Source organism: Colobus angolensis, unplaced genomic scaffold, assembly GCF_000951035.1.
Source record: "Colobus angolensis palliatus isolate OR3802 unplaced genomic scaffold, Cang.pa_1.0 Scaffold504, whole genome shotgun sequence".
NCBI lineage: Eukaryota > Metazoa > Chordata > Mammalia > Primates > Cercopithecidae > Colobus > Colobus angolensis.
The window spans coordinates 221,902-244,078 of NW_012118533.1; the positions used below are offsets into that span (position 1 = coordinate 221,902).

Consider the following 22,177-nt stretch of genomic DNA (forward strand, 5'->3'; position numbering starts at 1 on the left):
TAAGATGGTAAATTTCATGTTATGTGTGATTTCCTACAACAATTTTTTTTTTTAAACAAGATTGTTTTGCTTTCAACAAACGAATAACCCAAAAAGTTTAATGCTAACGGACGGGCTTCTAGAAAGACCACTGAAAACAGAGGAAAAAAAATTATGGTATGACGTTCTTGAGATGGCAGCAGGGGATAACATCCAATTCTCAAACAGGGATTCGTCCTGTGATTTCTTCCACTAAAGATATAGTGAATATAATCGTGGAGCAAAATTATTTCTTTCTGAAATACCACTAAACATTCCCATATAGGCTTCTGATTAGAATGCAGAAAGCTGGAGTAACTCCCCCTCTACCTCTGAGAAAAAGTGGGACAAGATGCCAATTTTCTCCAAATTGATCTATAGATTCAATGTAGTCCCAATCAGGAACCCTCAAGCTCTTTTGCAGAAACTGACAGGCTGATTCTAAAATTGATATGGAAAGCTAAAGGACTCAGAATAATTAAAACAACTTCGAGAAATGAATATAGTTGAAGAATTTCACATTATTTGGTTTCAGGACTTTCTATACTGCTATGGTAATAAAGACTGTGTTATAATGGCAGAATGACAGCCTTAAATCTATGGTACAGAATAGTGCCAGAAACAGCCGCTCAGTTATGGTAAACTGATTTTTAACAAAGGTGCCAAGGTAATTCAATGAAGAAAGGATAATCTTTTCAACAAATGCTGTAACAATTAAACATGCTTTGAAAAAAGATGAACCTCAACTCATACCTCACATGTTATGTAAAAATTACTTCATGATGGGTCACAGATCTAAACGTACAACTTAAAACTATACAACTTCTAGAAAACAACAACAAAAATTCTTTGTGAGCTTAGGTTGGGTAATGGCTTCCTAGATAGCAAAAAAAAGCACCTATGCATAAAGAAAAAATTAAAATTTTTATTCTTTAAAGAACTGCCAAAAAAAGAGAAAAATAACACTGGGATAAAATATTGCTAAATAACTTTTATCTAGAAGTTATAAAGAACTCTCAAAGCTTAACAAGAAAACAAACAACCCAATTTAAAACCTGGAAATACAGACACTTCACCAAAGAGATATGGTTAGCAAATAAATACATGAAAAAATGCTCAACATCAACAGACAATGAAAAAATGTAAATTAAAACTACAATAAGACATGACTACACACTAACTACAACAAAAACAAAACAAAACCTAACAATACTAGGTACTACCAAGGATACTCTTGCTGGTGATAATAGAAAATGATGTAAACATGTTGGAAAACAGTTTGGCAATTTCTTATAAAATTAAACATCAATTTACCATATGGTCCAGCAATACCAATCTTAGATACTAACCCTAAAGAAAATATATACACCTAAAAACCTGTAAGTGAAAGTTTCTAGAAGTTTTATTCCTAACAGCCAAAACCTGAAAACAAATGTTCATCAAGTGGTGAATGGATAAACAAATTATAGTAGATCCACATATGGAATACTATTAAGCATTGATAAGGAACAAACTACAAATAGACCTAACAATATGAATAAATCTCAAAAATCATTATGCTAAGTGAAATAAGCCAGACACAAACGGCTATATATTATATATTTCTGTTTATATGACATCTGGAAAAGCCAAAAGTATAGGAAGAGGAAATAATTTTTAAAAATTAAAAATTTTAAAAACAATTGCCAATGCAAATGCACCACATAAGAATGTTTTGGTCAAGGATGGACTGCCTACTGGTCCGATAAGATGATAGCGGAGCATATATAGAACCTGATATAGGGCATTTGATATTAGCACTAGAGATCAAGCAAGAGAAATCAATGATACCCAATAATGTGCAGGGACTTTTTTTTTATATGAAGAAAAAAAATATATATATGCACACACACACACACACACATACCATCTAGGTTCATGTAGGTAGTCTGTATTCATGCATTGCTGAAACTGCCTAACAAAGCATTTCTCAGAATTTATTCCCATTGCTAAGTGACTCGCGACTACAGCTGCAAATAGTTATGCAGTATTTTACTACGATAATCCTCACAAGACACCATGGAGTTGGTATTAGTTTTATATCCATTTTACAGGTAAGAAAATGGGGGTCCAGAGATTGTCCAATTTACTAAAGGTAATAAAGTGAGTACACGCGCTGACATTTGTAACTTGGTGTCTCTTACTTTAAATTTTATGGTTTGCCCTGCTGCTATACTAATAAGTCAATTAACTTGTCATCCTTAGCTTTTATAATACTTGATTCAGGCCTCTGTTACACAAATTTTAAAGTGATTTTTGTAATCAATAAGTTTGATTATAAATGAGGAATGGAAATAGCTTATTAATTTTTTATGTTTACATTGTTTAACATAATGTTCAGAACACAGTGGACACTAAAGTATTTGTGAATGAATAAAGAATGACTTGCATTTCCTGAAAGGAGAATTAAAAATTATAGCAAATATTCCAAAGGTAACTTATTTCACTTTTGAAAACATTATATAGTTCACTTTCACGAACATGGCACTTTAAGTAAACTGTGTCTAAGAAGGTATAGACTTAAGCCTTAATATCCATGTTTGGAAGAGGACATAATATCTTTTCCTTTTTTGCAATTATGAGGATGAAAATAATGGACTTAAAAGTCCTTTGTATATGGTAAAGTAATGTATAATTATTATCATATCTAAGTATTATCATCCATATCAGGCTGTTTAAAGTAACAGAGAAGCCTTTCTTTTCTCAAAATCTTCATCTACATGAAAAAATATTTTAAAATATCTTTCCATTCATTAATGGTGTTAATGCTTTATAGCAATGTTTATAAAGCTTTAGTGCTAAGAAGAAAATCAGAAGACTCAGGAGTTGTATTCTTTTATAACGATATTACAGTCCAATGCAGTTCACAAACTGCTGGTTCTTGAGGTAGAGAGGCAGATGACAAGAGAAAAAGAAAATGCGTAAGAAAGAAAACTCAGTTCACAGAAAGCATAGCCCTTGAAGTAGTTTAAAGTTTTACTGCTAATAATTGGTATTCATACACAAAAGTAAAGTAAAAGAAACAGTTTTTGTTTTTGTTCTTTCAAAGCCCATACATACACTACTTGGTCCCTAGAAACAACCTATTTGAAAAGTAGTTAATATGAGAAAATGGCTGGAAACTGTAATATTCGGGACAAATATAAATATCTTCTTATTAAGTGGTTTCAACTACATAAAGAAAGACTGTCCTGGGACTTCTTTGGATATGCTCATATTTTCAAGAATTTCTCTTAAAATCATTACTTATGTACTTAAACGTGTAGGAATAAGAAAAAATGAAAGTGGTTGATTACAACTTGTAGTTTTCCATGAGGAATGTCAGGGTCATATTTGGTTAAGCTTTATACACTTTGTCCCCTCCATAACATCAAATAAAATCAACTCATTGCTTAATTCCTTTGATAATTTTATGTTTGTGTTCAATAAAGTAAGGCAGTTAGGTATTACGTCAAGATTAGGACTTAACTGTTTCACCAAGGTTTAAAAACAAAGCTACCAATTTAAGCCCCTAAAAGGTTGAAATACCCGCTAGTTCCATCTTAAAATCTACAATTTTCAATCAACACGTTAACTTGGATCGGAATTCTGACATTTGAATTATTCTATTTTAAGCTCCAAAAAATGGACACGCACAATTTCATGCAACGTCAAGGAGTTGTAAATTTAAATACACTTCTCTGTAATCTGGTTCACTTCAGAGTACAAATTCATTTAACAAAAAAATGCCTTCATCGCCATACGCATTCACAGGAAGCCACATGGGATAAATGCATTTCCACTTTAAAAAGTACTTTGGTTCAGAAATGCCCATTTAAGAAAAACCTACACTGAGATAAAGTGGACATTTTTCTTTTAAAACTACGTGACAGGATTCCCACTTGACCTCACGTTTCTCCCCGCCACGTATTTAAATTTGGGGCAAAATTTCTGATTAAATGACTGATCAAAGTAATGGGGAGAATTCTTCAATGCCGGCCAAAAGTGCTCGGAGTTTCAAACGCTGTGAGGGAGCGTTTCCTAAGCTTTGGGTGACTTGTTAACGGAATCTTAAGGGCAAGGTCCAACCACACTTAGAATCAGCAGGAAAATGACCATTTGGTAAAACTCAATTACACCCAGTAGGCACCTCCCCAGGCCCGAAACGGCACTCGCCCTTTCTGCTCAGCTAGCGCGGGACATCGCAACGCCCAAGGCCCTCCCGTCTCAAAGGCGCCTGCGCAAAATCTCCCCACAGACTCAATTAAACCCTTCTTTAGGCTGGTCGAGGCTAATGGTTTTGAAATTACTGTCGGGTTACGCCTCACTTTAAAAAACAGGTAGGTATGACAGAGCACACCAGAACGACCGCTCACCGAGGTGGTCCTAAATTCAAACGACAGATTTAAGCTTCCACTCGTGATTTATCTGGCACTGCCGGAAGCGGAACTACCCAGGTCCTTTAGAGACTAGTCCTTTTGGGAGCCTTGGAACCCGGTCAGAAAGGTTAGGACGGATCGTTTGGCTCTTGCCGGAAATCGTTCCGCCCGGTGAGGTTTCGGCGTGAGACCCGAGGAGGGCGGGGAAGAGGCGTGACGGAGATTTCTGAGGTGTAGTAGCCTGAGGTGCCCCTGTGTGGCCCTATAGCTGTTACTGAAGGAAGTAGCCTACGTCCACGCCTACAACTGAAGTAACTTGACGAACACCTCACCCTTGCCTCCGGGATGAAAGTGGGTAACCTAGACCTGAATGGGCTTGACCATCTCACAACTGCTCGCGTGACGACCGCATTCGTGGCAGGTGAGGGCCCCAAAACTGGAGGAGAACCGGAGATGCGGAACCTGATCATGCCAGGGTTGAGGCGGCTGCTGGGCTTCTGCTTTGTCTCCTGTGCCCTGCAGAGCCTAAACACGCGCTCCACCGAGGGGCATGTGCTGCAGCGAATGACAGGCTGGGCGTGGAGTGACAGTACAGCTTTGAGGGTCCTTTCGCGCCTTGATTTCTCCTCCTGCTCCTCCATGGCTTCCCTTTTTCATTTCTTGGGTTTGAGACGCCAGAAATTGAAGCTCAGCTAAAAGGGAACTGTCGAGCTTCTACCCCACGCTGTTTCTGGCTCCACCGAAGTGATTAGCCTCGAGTTATGGCACTGCTGTGCGTAGAGGTGGCTTTTAAAAAATTTTTCTTCCTTAGTCCTTATCCCTCTCTGTGAACCCTACACCCACTTTAACAGAACAAAAGCCTCGTGTGTTGCAGCCTTTCATAGTAAGGACCGAGGCCGCAGGTCACTGCCGCACCTAATCATTTGGAGGGCGTTGCAGCATTCCGCGCCTTGAAGGAGAAAGGGCCGGGGTGGTGATCCCTGGATCTGATTCACGAGGTTCTTGACCTCTTCCTGGGGGTCTGCGACTCTTGGAGTCCTTTGGGTAGTAGGTGTCTTGCTGGAAGGCTTAACTATGGAAGTGGGAAGCGTAGCTGACCTTAGCACATAAAATCCTCGCTCTACACTGGGACAGGAATTTGTTTTGCTATTGTGAATTCTTTAATGAAATAGCTATTTTTTTTGTCTTAGATAGATAAAATAATGATAGTTGCCATTAACTGAGTCTTATGTGTGCCGAGTGCTTTACATATTTTGTGTCATTCGTTCCTCTCAACAATTCCAGGAGATATGTTAGATTATTATCACCATTTTACAGAGTTAGAAATTGAGGCTTTGAGCAGTCAAGCAACTTGCCCTAGTAAACAGTTGTAAGTAAACGTTTGAATCTGTGTTAAAAACCAGATATGTCTGCCTTCAAAATCTGTATTCTATTGTCCCGTCCTGTTCTTCCTTGATTTCAATTTCTTCACTAACATTTTCAGTGTCGGAAAGTATTCATTCATTTAAAAAAAATTGGTGTACCTACTTACATGTCTGACAAAAGTTAGACATGATCTCTGTCTTTATGTAGCATTGTGATGCAGAATTAAGTAGTGCAGAACTCAGAATACTGTACTTACTGCAGCACAGGTTTATTTAAAGCAAATGACTAAACCTACGTGCAGAAAATTTTAAAATCAAACATTGCTGTTTTAAATTTTAAATTCATATAACTTTCAGAGTAGTTGTTGTGAGGGTATTAAACTGAACAATTGGTAGAACATCTGTTGATTACCCAAATAAGTGCTGTGAACCAAGTTAAGTAGCGGGAATATATAGATTAGGTCCTCATTCTCTAAAAGCTCCCATACAACCACAATATAGACAGTGTTATGGACTATTAATTTTCTCATGTGGAAAAGGAATTGTGTTTATGTAGGAAGATGTTCTTATTTTTGGGAGATGCATACAGAAGTACTTAGAGTTGAAGTGTGTTGATACCTAGTACTTTCAAATGGTACAGCAAGTGTATGTGTGTGTGTATAAATAGCAAATATGGCAAAATGTTGGCAATCGTTAAGTATAATGGTGGGCATATGGATGATTAATAAACTGTTCTTTCAACTTTCGTGAATATTTGTCATTTTTCATAATAAAAAGTTGGGGAGGAAAAAACCCAACTCTGATGGAAACAGATAAGTGAAAAGATAGATCCAAAATGCTGCGGAACATAGAAAATGGGAGAGGGTTTTTACGTATATTTAGGGCCTATCAGAAGTGTGATAGTTCTCAGGAAAACCTTCATTGAAGACCTTCCCGTTGGTTTTTGAATGGGGCATAGGAACTTTCAAGGAGAGCAGTGAATTCCAGGCAGAAGGAAATGCAGGTTCAGCAAAAAAGTATTAAATGAACGTTTGAAGAATGAAAAAAAAAATCAACGTGAAGGTTGTGTTTTCAGACCTTTGGAACTTGGAATGGGCTTTTTTTGTGTAATCTTATAAATGAACCAGATTGCCTTTGCCAGCCTGCAGAAGCTTATTTATTCCCTATTACATGGATGTACTATTAGTGCCCTGGAAAGGAGACACAATTTATAACAGTGTTTCCATTGGAAAATGCTTTTGGAATTTCTGGAAAACTGGTTATGTGTTTGCGTTCAGGCTGAGCAGCAGGAGCAGCAGGAGCAGCAGGAGCAGGGGTTCCTATTTCCTCTGATTTTGAGAGCAGAGATTTACTAGTTTATGATTGGGCTCCTGAGGGAACCCATGGAAAGGGTTGGAATGATGGCTTGGAAATATTAAGTTCAGGTAAGGGGGATCTGAATACTAGGTGGGACTGATGGATGATCCAGGGTGTTATTTTGAGGATCAGGTAGCTCTGGCTGTGACCAGTAAAGGTCTGAAAGAGAAGAATGATTATCCCAGGCAGTAGTGTTCATGATAGTCTCAAGCAGTGTGGTAAGACTAGAAAAGATGTAAAGAGGTCTCCAACAACAACAGTGGCAAAGGGAGTTTCTGTGACTCATTACACAAGAGGTAAGTAAATACATTCTAAATTGAGTTATTTATATTTGTTCCTTGCCAATTAAATTTGTTAGAAAACTGTCATAACAACATTTAACAAGATATTAAACAACTAACATTTACTGAGTGCTTAATATGTGCTATTTGCTGTGGCATCTGTATTGTAATTTAATTGTCAAAACAATATATGAAATTTATAATCCCATTTTACAGATGATGACTAGAGAGTTTCAATAACTTGACTAAGGACACAGAGCTGAGCAACTTTCAGAAAAAGTTTTCAAACCCAGTTTTGAGTCTAGAGCAATTGTTCTTATAGTGTGATTCCAAGACGAGCAACATCAGCATCACCTTGGAACTTTTGGAAAGGCAAAATATTGGGCCCCACCCCCAGAGTTTTGAGTTTAGTGTTTTAACAAGTCCCTACAGGTGATTCCGTTGCATTCTAATGTTTGAGAACTACTGCATTGAGTGTGGACATTTTTAGTAGCATAACACTCATTTCAGATTCTTTTAGATTTATATGTTAGAGTCAGTAGGGAGTTTGGTTTATAGGAGTGTTTATGGAAACTATGGTTTATTGTTTAATATACGCCAAGCACTTATGCTATCTCACTTAGTCTTTACAGGGTTACAGGTGTTACTGTTCTCCCTTTTTTATAGACTAATAGCAACTAGCATAAGTCACTAGCTACGAAGTGACAGATTAAAACAGATGTACCTGACTCCAGAACATTCCCCTTCCACTATTGAAATATTTGAGCTCTTTTAGATGGAGAGAGTAAAAAACTTAAAAGAAACCAAGAGATATTTGCCATTTGATAGAAAACAGAACTGAGATCAACTTATCCACCAACATCAAATTTTACAGCAACTGGAAACTTTTTTTTTTTCAGTAGACATTTTTTACATGTTAAACAATGCAGAGGAATAGAACAAAAGGCATTGATTTATAAAGTAAATTATTTCTACTTTTATTTTTAAATTGCAAATTATTTTAAATGTAACACTGTAATTTAAAGATGGTTAAAGTGAAGGCTGACTGGGTAAATTGATTTTAATGTCTACTGAGAGGTCACCAGTTATACTGGAATTAGATCTTTAGGAATAGAACTTTTGGAGTTATGCTTTTAATTCTACCTAGCATATTGTTTGACTTTTAAGAATATTTGATTGATTAATTTCTTTTACTACCAGTAATCAAATGAAGCATTTGTTATGTAGTTTCATCTTGGTATATAATTAATTTTAATATGACCAGGAAACAAGTACATGTAAACAACTATGGTAAGGAATATTTTGAGATGATACTGCTCTTATATGATAGTTCTTATTTATTTATTTATTTATTTATTTATTTATTTGAGACAGAGTCTTTCTCTGTTATTCAAGCTGGAGTATAGTGGCACAGTCATAGCTCACTGCAGCCTCAAACTGTTGGGCTTAAGCGATCCTCCCACCTCAGCCTCCCAAGTAGCTAGGATTACAGGTGCAAGCTATGATAGTTCTTTAACTGATACTCATGGATGCCTGATTATGTGGAAGAGTTTGAATGTCAGTGAATGCAGAATTTAGTGCACATGTACTTTCTTTTTTTCTGGGGAGAAGATCCATAGATTTTATTAGATTTGTTAAAGAGTTTTCGACTTCTACACGTTTAAGAGCTGCTATTAAATGAAATCTTGTTCTGATTCTAATCTTTTTTTGTTCATTTATGTATGAGACCAGAATATAGAATTGTTATGTTCCCTAAAATACCTGTTTACAGGCAGCTTTTACAAATTGACTTAATGTAATTTCAGATTAATATTTGTCAGTGGTTTTTAAAGCTGCATTCCATTTGTCTGTTCTTTTCCATTGCATTCAGATATTTCGTAACTATGTGCTAACAAATTTAGCTTTAATATAATTTTGTTATAATTTGAGTAATTTTCTCTTAATTGGTTTAGATATTTTGGGATGAATTTAATGTGTAGTCTTTTTGTTAATTCATGTTTGTCAAGTTGCTAAGATGTATACTACTGGCCGGGCGCGGTGGCTCAAGCCTGTAATCCCAGCACTTTGGGAGGCCGAGACGGGCGGATCACGAGGTCAGGAGATCGAGACCATCCTGGCTAACAGGGTGAAACCCCGTCTCTACTAAAAATACAAAAACTAGCCGGGCGAGGTGGCGGGTGCCTGTAGTCCCAGCTACTCCGGAGGCTGAGGCAGGAGAATGGCGTAAACCCGGGAGGCGGAGTTTGCAGTGACAGAGCAAGACTCCGCCTCAAAAAAAAAAAAAAAAAAAAAAAAAAAAAAAAAGATGTATACTACTGAGGATCAGTTTTAGTTTCTTAATTTTTCGTTTTTATTATAAGTAATTTTCTTATGGGAGAAATTGTATTTTCATTTTGACAATATTCATCAAGTTATTGGTGCTGATTTTACAAGAGTCATTAAAAATTATTTTTTACAGGAATGTTTTTGGAATGCACCTCCCAAAATTAGTTTTTTCATTACATTTTAGGTAAGAAGATTGCTGTATCAACTCAAGAAAGCAATAGCCTCACTGTCTTTGTATTTTGAATTGCAACAACTTTGATATCAACAATGAAGCAATGATATCTAAGAACAAAAGAGTATTTGCCAACAGTCATAATATCAAGTGATTGTATAAGCAGAAACAAGCTGTCACAGACGTGTGTGTCAGCTAATATATGGAGAATGCTTTCTTCTGATGCTATTTACTTAGAAGCAGTTCTAATATAAATCATTTCAATTATATCTACATCAAATAAAATAAAAATGAGTGAAGCCCCCAGATTCTTCGTTGGACCAGAAGATACAGAAATAAATCCTGGAAATTATCGACATTTCTTCCACCATGCAGATGAAGATGATGAGGAAGAAGATGATTCTGTAAGTTGTTTGTTTTTTCTTTGGTGAGAGAAGACCAATACAGTATAGGCTTTTTACTAATCACTGTTAATGTGAATTAATCTTAAGATTCTTTTTATTGGAAAATTTTTAAACTGAAAAAGTATATTTTGTTTCATGACTGATGTTGTTGAATCTATGATGAATCAATAAATACCGTTATCGGTCAAACCTTTATGTTATTTAATGATGCCTATTTTAGTTTCTTTCAGTGATACACATAGTGTAACTCAGTGTTAGGTAAAAAAAAGTGGCAAAGAGAAACAGTAATCTGGGCCATAAATCCAAAAGCTTTCTTGTATGTAGAAATACATAACAAATAATTGATGATAAGTAGAAGGAAATAATTTTAAAGGTTATTTAAAGAAGAAGGATTACTTAACTAGATTCATTAAGCTTATGTTACCAATGTGAGTTCTGGTTGAACTGAAGATACTCATATTTATTAACTTCAGAAGTCTGAAAACTGAGTAGCTAAAAGGGTAGGCTACCTAAAGTATCTATGTGTTTGTGTGTGTGTCTAAAGCTTGTTCTCTTTCTGATGTAATGTTCTATCCATACTGGATCTTAGGAATGATATACATTTATTATACTCATTTTGCTATAGTTACATTAGACCAATATTTTTCTTACTCATCATTTAATTTTTTAAGTAGAGACTACTGTGAATACTGATTTAAAATACCTACAGTACGTGTTTGTTTTTCATATATTTCTAATTGGAAAGAGAATTTAGTTTTAGGAGAAAAACCTGTTCTATTTTGTAAAAATAGTAAAACCAAAAATAGTGATTAGATGACTCTTTAAGCCCTTTTTTATAATAACAGTATCTTTCACAGTGGAGTTACACATATTTGAAATGCAAACTCTACTGTTAGCTCATTTCAAACCTTCAATGCGGAGCACCTTTGCTACCTCCTGCCCCTGAAAAACTAGATTTTCAGGCAGGCTTCTCTTACCAGCTCAAACTTTTCTTCATCTGAAGTTTTATCTAGAAGTCCTATAAGTCAAACATGAAAGCAGAGCATCTCTGGCTCACTTAAACTAGAAAGCACTGTTGACTCAGCCTCTACTACCTTTATCCCCTTTTTCTAGAGTTCTTCTGAATATAGTGTAAACACTACTGGCAGATCAAAGCCAGTCTTCTTACATGTAAAAGCTTTTATGTCTCATCTATATCTACATCCATACCTCTCTCCCATTCTTTCTACCTTCTATGTTTTAGTAACATCAACATTTTTATTTCCACGTATTTATTGTCATACCATGCATCTTTGCTATTGTATGTACTCTTTCACCTTTCTGAAATGACCTTATTTTGGAATACCTTGTGAATTATTTTTCATTCTTCCAAACCCTCCTCAGATTTCACATCATTCACTCTTTCCACTCTCCTTGCTTTTTTTTCCATCACAGATTGGAATACATCTTCCTCATTACTGTGTCTTTACATTGGTGTATATACAGTTGTCCCTCAATATCCATGAAGGATTGGTTCTAGAACTCCCTGTGGATACCAAAATCTGCCGATGCTGAAGTTACTTTTATAAAATTGTGTGATATTTACATGTAAGCCGCATCTACCCATATGTTTTAAATCATCTCTAAATTACTTTAATACAATATAAATATGTAAATAGTTGTTATACTGTATCGCTTAGGGAATAATGATAAGAAATATCATCTGTATATGTTCGGTACAGATGCTTCCCCCCCCCAAATATCTTCAATACATGATTAATTGAATCCATGGATGTAAACCCATAGATATGGAGGGCCAACTGTACTTCTATTCCATGTATCACAATGTATTTTATTATTACTGTGTTCCTTGTTAGACTCAAAGTACTTTGAGTACAGGTACGTCTGTATATCTAATCTTCAGCACATCGTATGGTGCACTATTATCACTTTACAGAAGCTTGATTTAGTTTATTTGATCTATAGCTTTATATTTATAAAATGATTTATTCCAGGTCATTCTTCTGTTTTTAAAATTTCTCTCCCGTTTTTAGACTTCAAAGGTATGAATATAGTTTTTTTAGACATTCAACCTAACAAAATACCTCAGATCAGTTTAAAAAATTATCTTCATGACTTTAAGGTTTTACCTAACAGAGAACCTCTGTTATTGTGTCTTAAGAATGTAAGTTTATTTATACATTTTGAACTTGAATGGTTCCTATTCATCTTAGCCATTGAGCAGATACTCATTAAATCGATTTGTAATACATAAGACTTAATATATTAGCATGTAAAAAAATTGTAAAGCAATTTGAAATGTTAGGTTAGAGTACATTTGTTGTCTGGGGAAATCTACTTTAGGAACATTATAATGAACTGTATCAAAACTTTTGATCAGGAAAGCATTGAATAAGGTCTTATATAAAAGTGGATGGTCAGAGGGATAAATACAGAAGATTCCAGGAAGGTTAGCATTTATAATCTATTTGATTTACCAGTCAACTGTAGTACAATTTGAACTCTACATTTCTTGAGTTTGAGGAGACCATACAGAAATATGGTTCTAGGCATAAAAAAAGAACAATTTAGACTGGGCGTGGTAGCTCATGCCTGTAATCTTAGCACTTTGGGCGGCTGAGGTAGGCAAATCACAAGGTCAGGAGATCGAGACCATCCTGGCTAACACGATGAAACCCCATATCTACTAAAAATATGAAAAAAAAATTAGCCAGGTGTGGCAGTGCACACCTGTAGTCCCAGGTCCTCGGGAGACTGAGGCAGGTGAATTACTTGAACCTGGGAGGCGGAGGTTGCATTGAGCTGAGATCACGCCACTGTACTCCAGCCTGGGTGACAGAGCCAGACTTCGTCTCAAAAAAAAAAATTAATTAATTCTGATGTTATCCAATTTTATTTTTAGATATATTAAGAAAAAGCCCAGTAAAGCACTTTCGAACCTAGATTATAACGTTGTGTGAAATATATAAAGTATCATGGAAGAAAGAAGAATTGAAATGAGAAACTGAAGACAGCTTTTGTATATTTGATAAAACTCTCAAGCACTTACATGCAAAGATCACCAAATGAATCTTGAGTAATTTTATAAATCTAGGAGCTACTCATAAATTAGTTTCTATATCCTGCTTTTTAAGTTTTAGACTGAATCGTGGCCTTCGAGCTGTTACGAGGATGCCAGAGATCAGTAACCCCAACAAATAGGAGTATTGACTATGAAGACAGGAGGGGCAAAGAGACTTGACACCTCTGTTGGCAGTGTGGCTTTCTTTAAAATTTTCTTCCAGGTTGTCATTGGTGACCAACTAATATTCAAGTGCAAACTGCAATAATAGTTTAATACTGTATAGCTTTGTAGTCAGGACTATGTCTTATTTTAGGCAAGAGAATTCTTTATCTTTCTACATAGAGTAGATGGGTTTTGACTGTTACTATACTTTACTGGTATGAGGAGGATAAATAAATGCTAGAGGTAGTTAAAGAGGGGGTACTTTTTTAGTTTTAAATTTCAATGAAAATAGCAACAATATTTGTTCTGAAAGTGTTTTTGTTTTTAAATTTTTTTCCAGACCTTTGTAGAAAACTCTTTTTTAAGTGTTTATTATAACAATGATATAATTTTTAAAGATTCCTTTGTTTGTTAATGTGTCCCTTTTATTGATTGATCACATGCCTTATCTACTTTTGGAAAACAAATGAAGATAGCTGTACTTTGGAGTTCATGTAAAGTTAACCCGATTTTTTGTTTCATTTTTGTTTTAGCCACCAGAAAGGCAGATTGTGGTTGGAATATGTTCCATGGCAAAGAAATCCAAATCCAAACCAATGAAGGAAATTCTTGAACGGATCTCCTTATTTAAATATATCACAGTAGTAGTATTTGAAGAGGAGGTTATTTTGAATGAACCAGTGGAAAACTGGCCTTTATGTGATTGTCTTATTTCTTTCCATTCTAAAGGTATTAAGGGGAGTGGGGGAGAAACTCCTTTATCATCTCTGAGTATAAAACTAATACATATTAATTGTAGACTATGAGGTAAAACAAAAATAAACTTTCACCCACTTTCATGGACAGGTGATATTAACATTTTGATATATTTCTTTCCAGTGTATGTCTTCTCTGTGTATTTTCTTTTAATTTAGTGTCATAGTGTATGTGTAATTTTATATTTAACCTTTTTCACTATTATATCAAGCAGTTTTTTCCCCTACCATATCATTCTTAGATAATGTGGTTTTTAATAGTGGCATAGCATATCATTGTGTGGATATACCATAACATATTTAAATTTGTCTAATATCCTAATATTTGGACAGTTTCCAGTTTTCACTATTAAAAATAAGGTTGTGTGAGCTCTTGTTTGCATCTGTAAATTTCTTAGGACAAGTTCTTGAATTATTGAATACTTTAAGTCCCTTTGTATGCTGTATAGAACAAGATCTATCATTTTCCATATACATATTCATACTTCATTTTTAAGAACTTAATAATTTGAGATATTTAGATATTCCTTGCTATATTTTATTAATCAAACTGAAATATCAATTCAGCTTAAGTATTATGTCATTGTAAAGTCCACTAATCAAATTATTGCTGAGGGTACATCTGAAAATTCATAGCCTAAGAATCTGTGAATTAAGTGAATTTCCCACTAAGAACTATTAATTGAAAAGATGTGCTCTCGGTTGTAAATGTATTCATATTTAATCTTCTTTTGTTACCAAAATATGTTGTCCTGAGCTATGTTAAAGTCTTACTTCAGCAGGAAGAAGATGGAGCATGGTTGTGCTACCATAGCCTAAATTCATGTTCATTATTTCATAGAGAAGTCAAGACACTGATCTTTAAAGACTCAGGCTGCTCATTTTAGAGAACCTTAAAATTTCTTCCTCCTTGAGAGTAAAGCATTCTTCCCTTACCCTCACATGGTTCGGCCTATTAATGCTATATTTGCCTGTAAAAACTAGGTGCTATAGCTAATGTCATATTCCACATACCATCTCTTGGTAGGGAAAAAGTTTCTCTTTAACAAAACCAAAAGCAGGAAACACTGTAGGTGTTTTCTGTTTGCTAAATCCTGTAAGGAGGCTTCAAATCATAGACATCGAGACATCTTTACAAGCAGTGAATTCTGAGAGTCTTTACAAAACTTGCAGGATTTGTAATTTGTGGCTAAGTGATTCTTGATATAAGGTATCTCTATTTAAATTTTGAAAACTAAGAGGAGTTTAGGAATAAATCTGGTTTAACTGGCCACAGCTTTTTGTTTTGTTTTATTTTCAGCATGTTTTAATACTTTTTCTCTTTATCCTGGTAGTGCTATAAAATATAGTCTCTTCACCAGTATACTTAGTATTATGTAGTTGAATACTAAAGTTATGTATGCTTGCTGATTTTTATCCTTTTCCATAGATATTTCTTAAAATATTGCCTCTTAAGGAATAATAACAATAACATTTATTGAGCACTTACTATGTCAGGTACTGTGCTTAGTGCCTTATATCCACACTATTATTAATTCCTCAAAACTCTACTAGGTAAGACTGGTATAATATTCTTTTATGCTGGTACCAGAGGCTTAGAGACATTAAATAAATTTGCCCAAGGTCACATAGCTAGTGAAAGATGGAACCAGGATTTGAACGCTGGTTTATGTCTTTAACTATTATGGTATACAACTAATGATGTGTATTGATGGATAAAATTGGAGACTTTGTGTCAATTTTTTTTCCCCCTGGAGAGAGGGTCTTGCTCTGTCAACCAGGCTGGAGTACAGTGGTAAAGTCATAGCTCCCTGTAACCTCAAACTCTTGGGCTCAAGTGATCCTCCCACCTCAGCCTCCTGAATAGATAGAACTACAGGTTGCACCACTACCCTCAGCTGATTCTTTTGAATTTTTTGTAGAAATGGGATCTTGCTATGTTGCCCAGGCTGGTGTTGAATTCCTGGCCTCAAGCACTCCTCCCAACTCAGCCTCCCAAAGTACTGGGACAGGCAAGAGCCACTGTACCTGGCATTAGTGCCAATATAGAGAATAAAATATAATCATAAGATTTTTTTAGATTTTGGGGGAGGGAACCTGTTCTTAACTATATCTACTATTTGATTTTGTTTTCATTGTAATTAGTACTTTTACCAGTCTACAAGTTTTAGGAAGTTAATTTCTAATATTTTAATGTTGACCAAGCAATAGCATGATTCTGCTCATATATTTTGAGCATATATGTCATATATGAATTAATTTTTGCTTGTATAGCTTTTTTTTTTTTTTTTTGAGACAGAGCCTTGCTCTCTTGCCCAGGCTGGAGTACAAGGGCGCAATCTCCACTCACTGCAACCTCCGTCTCCTGGGTTCAAGTGATTCTCCTGCTTCAGCCTCCCAAGTATCTGGGATTACAGGTGCATGCCACCACACCTGGCTAATTTTTTGTAATTTTAGTAGAGACGGGGTTTCACCATGTTGGCCAGGCTGGTCTCGAACTCCTGACCTCAGGTGATCCACCTGCCTCGGCCTCCCAAAGTGCTGGGATTACGAGCATGCACCACCACTCCTGGCCCACTGTTTTTAAAGGTACATAAGTTCTTTGGATATCGGCTAATTTATGTGTGTAGGCATCAAAATATCTAAGAGAAAAGAAGAGATGTTGAATATATTTTTTAAAAATCACCAGGTGATTCTGATACACCCATGCTATTTATATATAGATTTCTCTTTGTGTATGAGGTGAATTTTACCTTATTTCAGGTGACTGACTAGGCAGACCTTGACTCACATGTCAGTGCTCCAAATTTGGTTATATAACCACTGGTTTGCTGTGCCTTAACAATCAAATTAGGAAAAAATAAGATTTAATATATAAGTTAAATCAAGGTTTATGTATATATTATTCCATACCTTTTATAGAAGGCAGTTATGTGTTAATGAAATTAATCTTTTATGGGAGGTGGCATCAATTCAAATTAATAAAGTATAGATGCTTATCTTGAGATTATACAGAATATGTTAATAATATGTATTCTTAGGATTTCCACTGGACAAAGCGGTTGCCTATGCAAAACTCAGGAATCCATTTGTAATCAATGACTTGAATATGCAGTATCTCATACAAGATAGGTGAGTGGTGAAGTTGGCTGAATTAAGGGAAGGAAAATTAACATTAGTACCTACTCTACGCTGCCATGGCATCAGGTGTTTTTGCATTATTAATTCATTGTACTTTCAAAATACTCAGAAAGAGTTGTTGATTACCTAATTTTACAGATGAGGAATCTTGATAATTAGGAAGATTGATTAATCTACCCAAAGTCACAAGTAGTTCCCCAAGTAGTAGGACAGACTTAACCGAGATTGTTTAACAATTTCCAGAGCCTGCTAAACCATTGAAAGTTATGAGCACTTTTTCTATCATGAGACTGATGATGAAATTAGGACTTTACTCATTATAACTAGATTTTTTAAATGGCAAAGTATACCTATTTTGAAAAATATTATACTGTATATTTTAGCATTCATTGAACAGGTAAAAAGCATGGATTTCTAATACATTATAAAATATGAGTGTATTTATGTATTTCATTCAATCGATGTTTCACTCCTATAGCTATCATAATCTCACCAGCATTCTATTTTCTAGTGTTACCATTACAATATGAGATTATATATACGAAAATGCTTTGTAAATATGAGACCCTATGGTTTTTTCACTCTGCTATTTTTTTCTGTTCTTCCAGAGAGTAACAATTATTAATATCTAAAATTTAAAACATTTTCTCTAGATTTACATATTAATTCATATATATGTATTTATATATATACAGCTATAGCTATAGAAATGTATGTTTTAAAAGGTTTGAAAAGTAAAAGCATACTGAAAGCCATTTAATCTTGTCACTATATCTATCATATTTTTTCCTATAGAAAGCAATACATACACACAATCACATTTTACCAAATTAGAATCACTTTTCTCTAGTATACTGTGAACATTTCTCCATGTCATTAAATACTATTTGAACATAAGGTTTTTAATGCTTAGGTAATGTTCTATCATTGTGATATATCAATTTCATTCAGCCATTTTTAAAATACATTTATGTTCTCAGTTTTAATAATTAGTATCCTAATAAGCTAGAAAAGAATTGTGCATAAATTTTTGTTCTTATTGCTGAATATTTCCTCAGAATACCTTTTTTCAATATTTGAAATGACATTTGTTTATTTGAAAAATAAAAAGGATTGATATATATACCCTTTTTATTTGTAGAACAGTAATAATGTCTTTTAAGAAAACTACAATAATCTATTCATTGTGAAATGGAGCAATAAAACAATAAGGATGTTTTCCTTTTTCTTCAGGAGAGAAGTATATAGTATTCTTCAAGCTGAAGGTATTTTACTTCCTCGTTATGCAATTTTGAACCGTGACCCAAATAATCCTAAAGGTAAGAGTAAGAGATTTTAGGTAAGCTTCCTTTGCCACTTGACATACTTTTGGGCCACATTCTTACAATAATTAACTGGAAGGAATTTAAAGAATTCATAGTATTCTATTCCATTTTAAAAAATAATCTAGGCCAGGCGTGGTAGTTCACGCCTGTAATCCCAGCACTTTGGGAGGCCGAGGCAGGAGGATCTCGAGGTCAGTAGATCGAGGCCATCCTGGCTAACACAGTGAAACCCTGTCTCTACTAAAAATACAAAAAATTAGCCAGGCTCGGTGGCCGGCGCCTGTGGTCCCAGCTACTTGGGAGGCTGAGGCAGGAGAATGGCGTGAACCCGGGAGGCGGAGTGAGCCTGGATTGCGCCACTGCGCTCCAGCCTGGGCGGCAGAGCGAGACTCCGTCTCAGAAAAAATCTAAATAGCCAAACATACTCAATTAAAAGGTGACACTGAGTTTAAAGGCTAACTAATAATTTAGGAATTATTTATCCTTCTCTTCTTTGGCCTACCTTTCACATATCTCTAAGAACCATGAGTTAGAATTTTGAAATTACATACGAGTGAATTTTATTGATTAAGGGTGAACAAGTGATTTATCTATGACTATTGAATTAAGTATTAGAAACTTCATGCTACAATGCCAAAAACTAACTACTGGCCAAGGATTTGGAAATACAGTTGGCCCTGGAACAGCATGGGTTTGAACTCTGCCAGTCTGCTTATTCACGGAATAAACATGAATTGAAAATACTGGATTCGTGGGTCCCACATTTACTGATAGCCGACTTTTCATTTACATGGATTCTGCAGAGCCAACTTTGTGACTTGAGTATGTGAAGATTTTGGTATACGAGGGGGTTCCTGGAACCAGTCACCGCTTATAACAAGGGGCAACAGTACTTCTAAGTATTTATTAGTATTTTAAAGCACTGTTTGCTCCATTTTTTCTGGTTATCTAAAACATAGCATGGAAGCTATACCTAACTTAGTCTGAAGGCAAGATATATGTTTGTCTTAAGTGTTAACATTCTGTTCACACTTATTGTGGGGGAATTTTGATGAATTTATCATACCTTGAACCATCTTTAATTAAAAACTAGAGGGGGGCGCAGAACAAGATGGCCGAATATACCCTCCAGTGATTGTCCCACTCCCCACAGGAACACCAAATTATAAACTAGCAATGCAAGGAAGCACCTTCATAAGAACCGAAAAATTAGTCTACCAAGGTAGTGCCTCTGTGAACATGTCGGCCAGAGTTGTAGCATTCCTGGGCTTAGGGCGCCCCCTCGTGGTAATACAGCTGCAGTGACCTCAGGCTTCAATCGTAACACTTATGTCTTTTTTGAATATGTGGAAAGCTTTCTCAAGAAGGATGGGCACAAAGAAGCCCAAAAGGTGAAGACTGAAATAAATATCTAACTTGTAAATACCGAGACATCAGTGAATGTCTACAAGCATCAAGAACATCCAGAAAAATGTGACCTCACCAAACAAACTAAATAAGGTACCAGTTACCAATCCTGGAGTGATGTAGATATGTGACCTTTCAGACAGAGAATTCAAAATAGCTGTCTTGAGGAAGCTCAAGAACTGCAAGGTAACATGGAGAATGAATCGGAATTGTATCATGAGAAATTAACAAAGAGATTGAAATAATTCAAAACCATCAAGCCAAAATTCTGGAACTGAAAAATTTGGTTGACACACTGAAATATACATCAAAGCCTCTCAACAGCAAAGTGGATCAAGTAGAAGAATTAGTGAGCTTGAAGACTGGCTATGTGAAAATACATAGCCAGAGGAGAAAGAGAGGAAAAGAATGAAACACACCTACAGGACTAAAGAGACCTGAGAGGAGTCTGAACAAACTTCTCAGGTAGCACTTTTCATCTTTTTGGCCCACTCCTTTCTTCATTTTTCTTTGACAACTTTGGAACCTATGTAGTTAATAAGGGGAAGGGAAAATGTTTATATATATCTCTCTCTCTCTCTTAAAAATAGCCTCAAGGGACAAATCCAATAATTAGTGCTCTTAAAGAGAACATAGAGAGATCATGGTAGAAAGTTTATTGAAAGAAACAATAACAATTTTCCAAACCTAAAGAAAGATATGAATATCCATAGGTCATAGAAGAATATGAAGATTTAACCCAAATAAGACATATATTAATCAAACTCTCAAAAGTCAAGGATAAACAAAGATCCTTAAAGCACCCAGAGAATAGATGTATATAACATTTAAAGAAGCTCTGATACACCTGGCAGCTGACATCTAAGCAGAAATCTTATAGGCTAGGAGAGAGTGTGATGGCATTCAAAGTATTGAAGGAAAAAAAAACTTCGAACCTAGAATATTCTATTCAGCAAAATTATCCTTCAAACATGAAGACATAATAGATTTTACTAAACAAAAGCTGAGGGATTCATGAATTACCAATATCCTGGAATTTCCTATCCTTATAGGATAGGATAGGAAAAAGATCTTACAGGGTCTCTAAGGAAATGTTTTACAGGAAATGCTAAAAGGAGTTCATCAATCTGATAGAAAAATACATTAACAATTAGAAATCATCTGGGCCAGGCGCAGTGGCTCATGCCTGTAATCCCAGCACTTTGGGAGGCTGAGGCTGGTGGATCACGAGGTCAGAAGATCGAGACCATCCTGGCTAACATGGTGAGACCCTGTCTCTACTAAAAATACAAAAATATTAGCCGGGCTTGGTGGCGGGTGCCTGTAGTCCCAGCTACTCAGGAGGTTGAGGCAGGAAAATGGCATGAACCCAGGGGGTGGAGCTTGCAGCGAGCCAAGATCGTGCCACTGCACTCCAGCCTGGGTGACTGAGGAAGAGTCCATCTCAAAAAAAAAAAAAAAAAAAAAATTCAAGAAATCATCTTAATGTGTAAAACTCACTGGTAATAGTAAGTACACAGATAAGTACATAATATTCTAACACTGTCATCATGGTGTACAAACCTCTTATATATTTCATAGGAAGGCTAAAAGGCAAATCTATCAGAAATAATAACTACAACAACTTCTTGGGAGTGTAGAAACATAAAAATAGAGCGAACAAAAAGCCAAAACACGGATGGGCGAAATGGAGTTAAAATGTAGAGTTTTTAAAATTTTCTCTTTCTTTTTCTTTTCTTTGTAATCAGAGTTGTCATCAATTTAAAATAATTGGTAATAAAATGTTATTTGTAAGCCTTATGGTAATCACAACCTATAACAGATACACAAAAAATAAAAAGAAATTAAAACATACTACCAGAGAGAATTACATACATATATATGTATTTGAGACAGGGTCTTGCTCTTCACCCATGTTGGAGTGAAGTGGCATAATGGCATTTCACCCATGTTGGAGTGAAGTGGCGTGATCACTTTTCACTATAGCCTCTACTCCCTGGTGATTC

The 22,177-nt window shown here is 35.5% G+C and overlaps 2 protein-coding genes across 2 annotated transcripts in view; one reads left to right on the forward strand and one right to left on the reverse strand.

The window, feature by feature from the left end:
• Positions 1-4,493, reverse strand: part of GIN1 (gypsy retrotransposon integrase 1) — a 32,279-nt gene extending 27,786 nt beyond the window's left edge. Inside the window, exon 1 of the mRNA XM_011960109.1 lies at positions 4,413-4,493. The gene's annotated coding sequence lies outside the window, so the exon portion shown is untranslated. The remainder of the gene's footprint in view (positions 1-4,412) is intronic.
• Positions 4,494-4,547: 54 nt separating this feature from the next.
• The window catches only part of PPIP5K2 (diphosphoinositol pentakisphosphate kinase 2), a 77,674-nt gene continuing 60,044 nt past the window's right edge, over positions 4,548-22,177 (forward strand). The window contains exons 1-5 of the mRNA XM_011960110.1: positions 4,548-4,836; positions 9,926-10,317; positions 14,077-14,272; positions 17,340-17,430; positions 18,673-18,758. Coding sequence (XP_011815500.1) covers positions 10,204-10,317; positions 14,077-14,272; positions 17,340-17,430; positions 18,673-18,758 — 487 coding nt within the window. The 5' untranslated portion in view covers positions 4,548-4,836; positions 9,926-10,203. The remainder of the gene's footprint in view (positions 4,837-9,925; positions 10,318-14,076; positions 14,273-17,339; positions 17,431-18,672; positions 18,759-22,177) is intronic.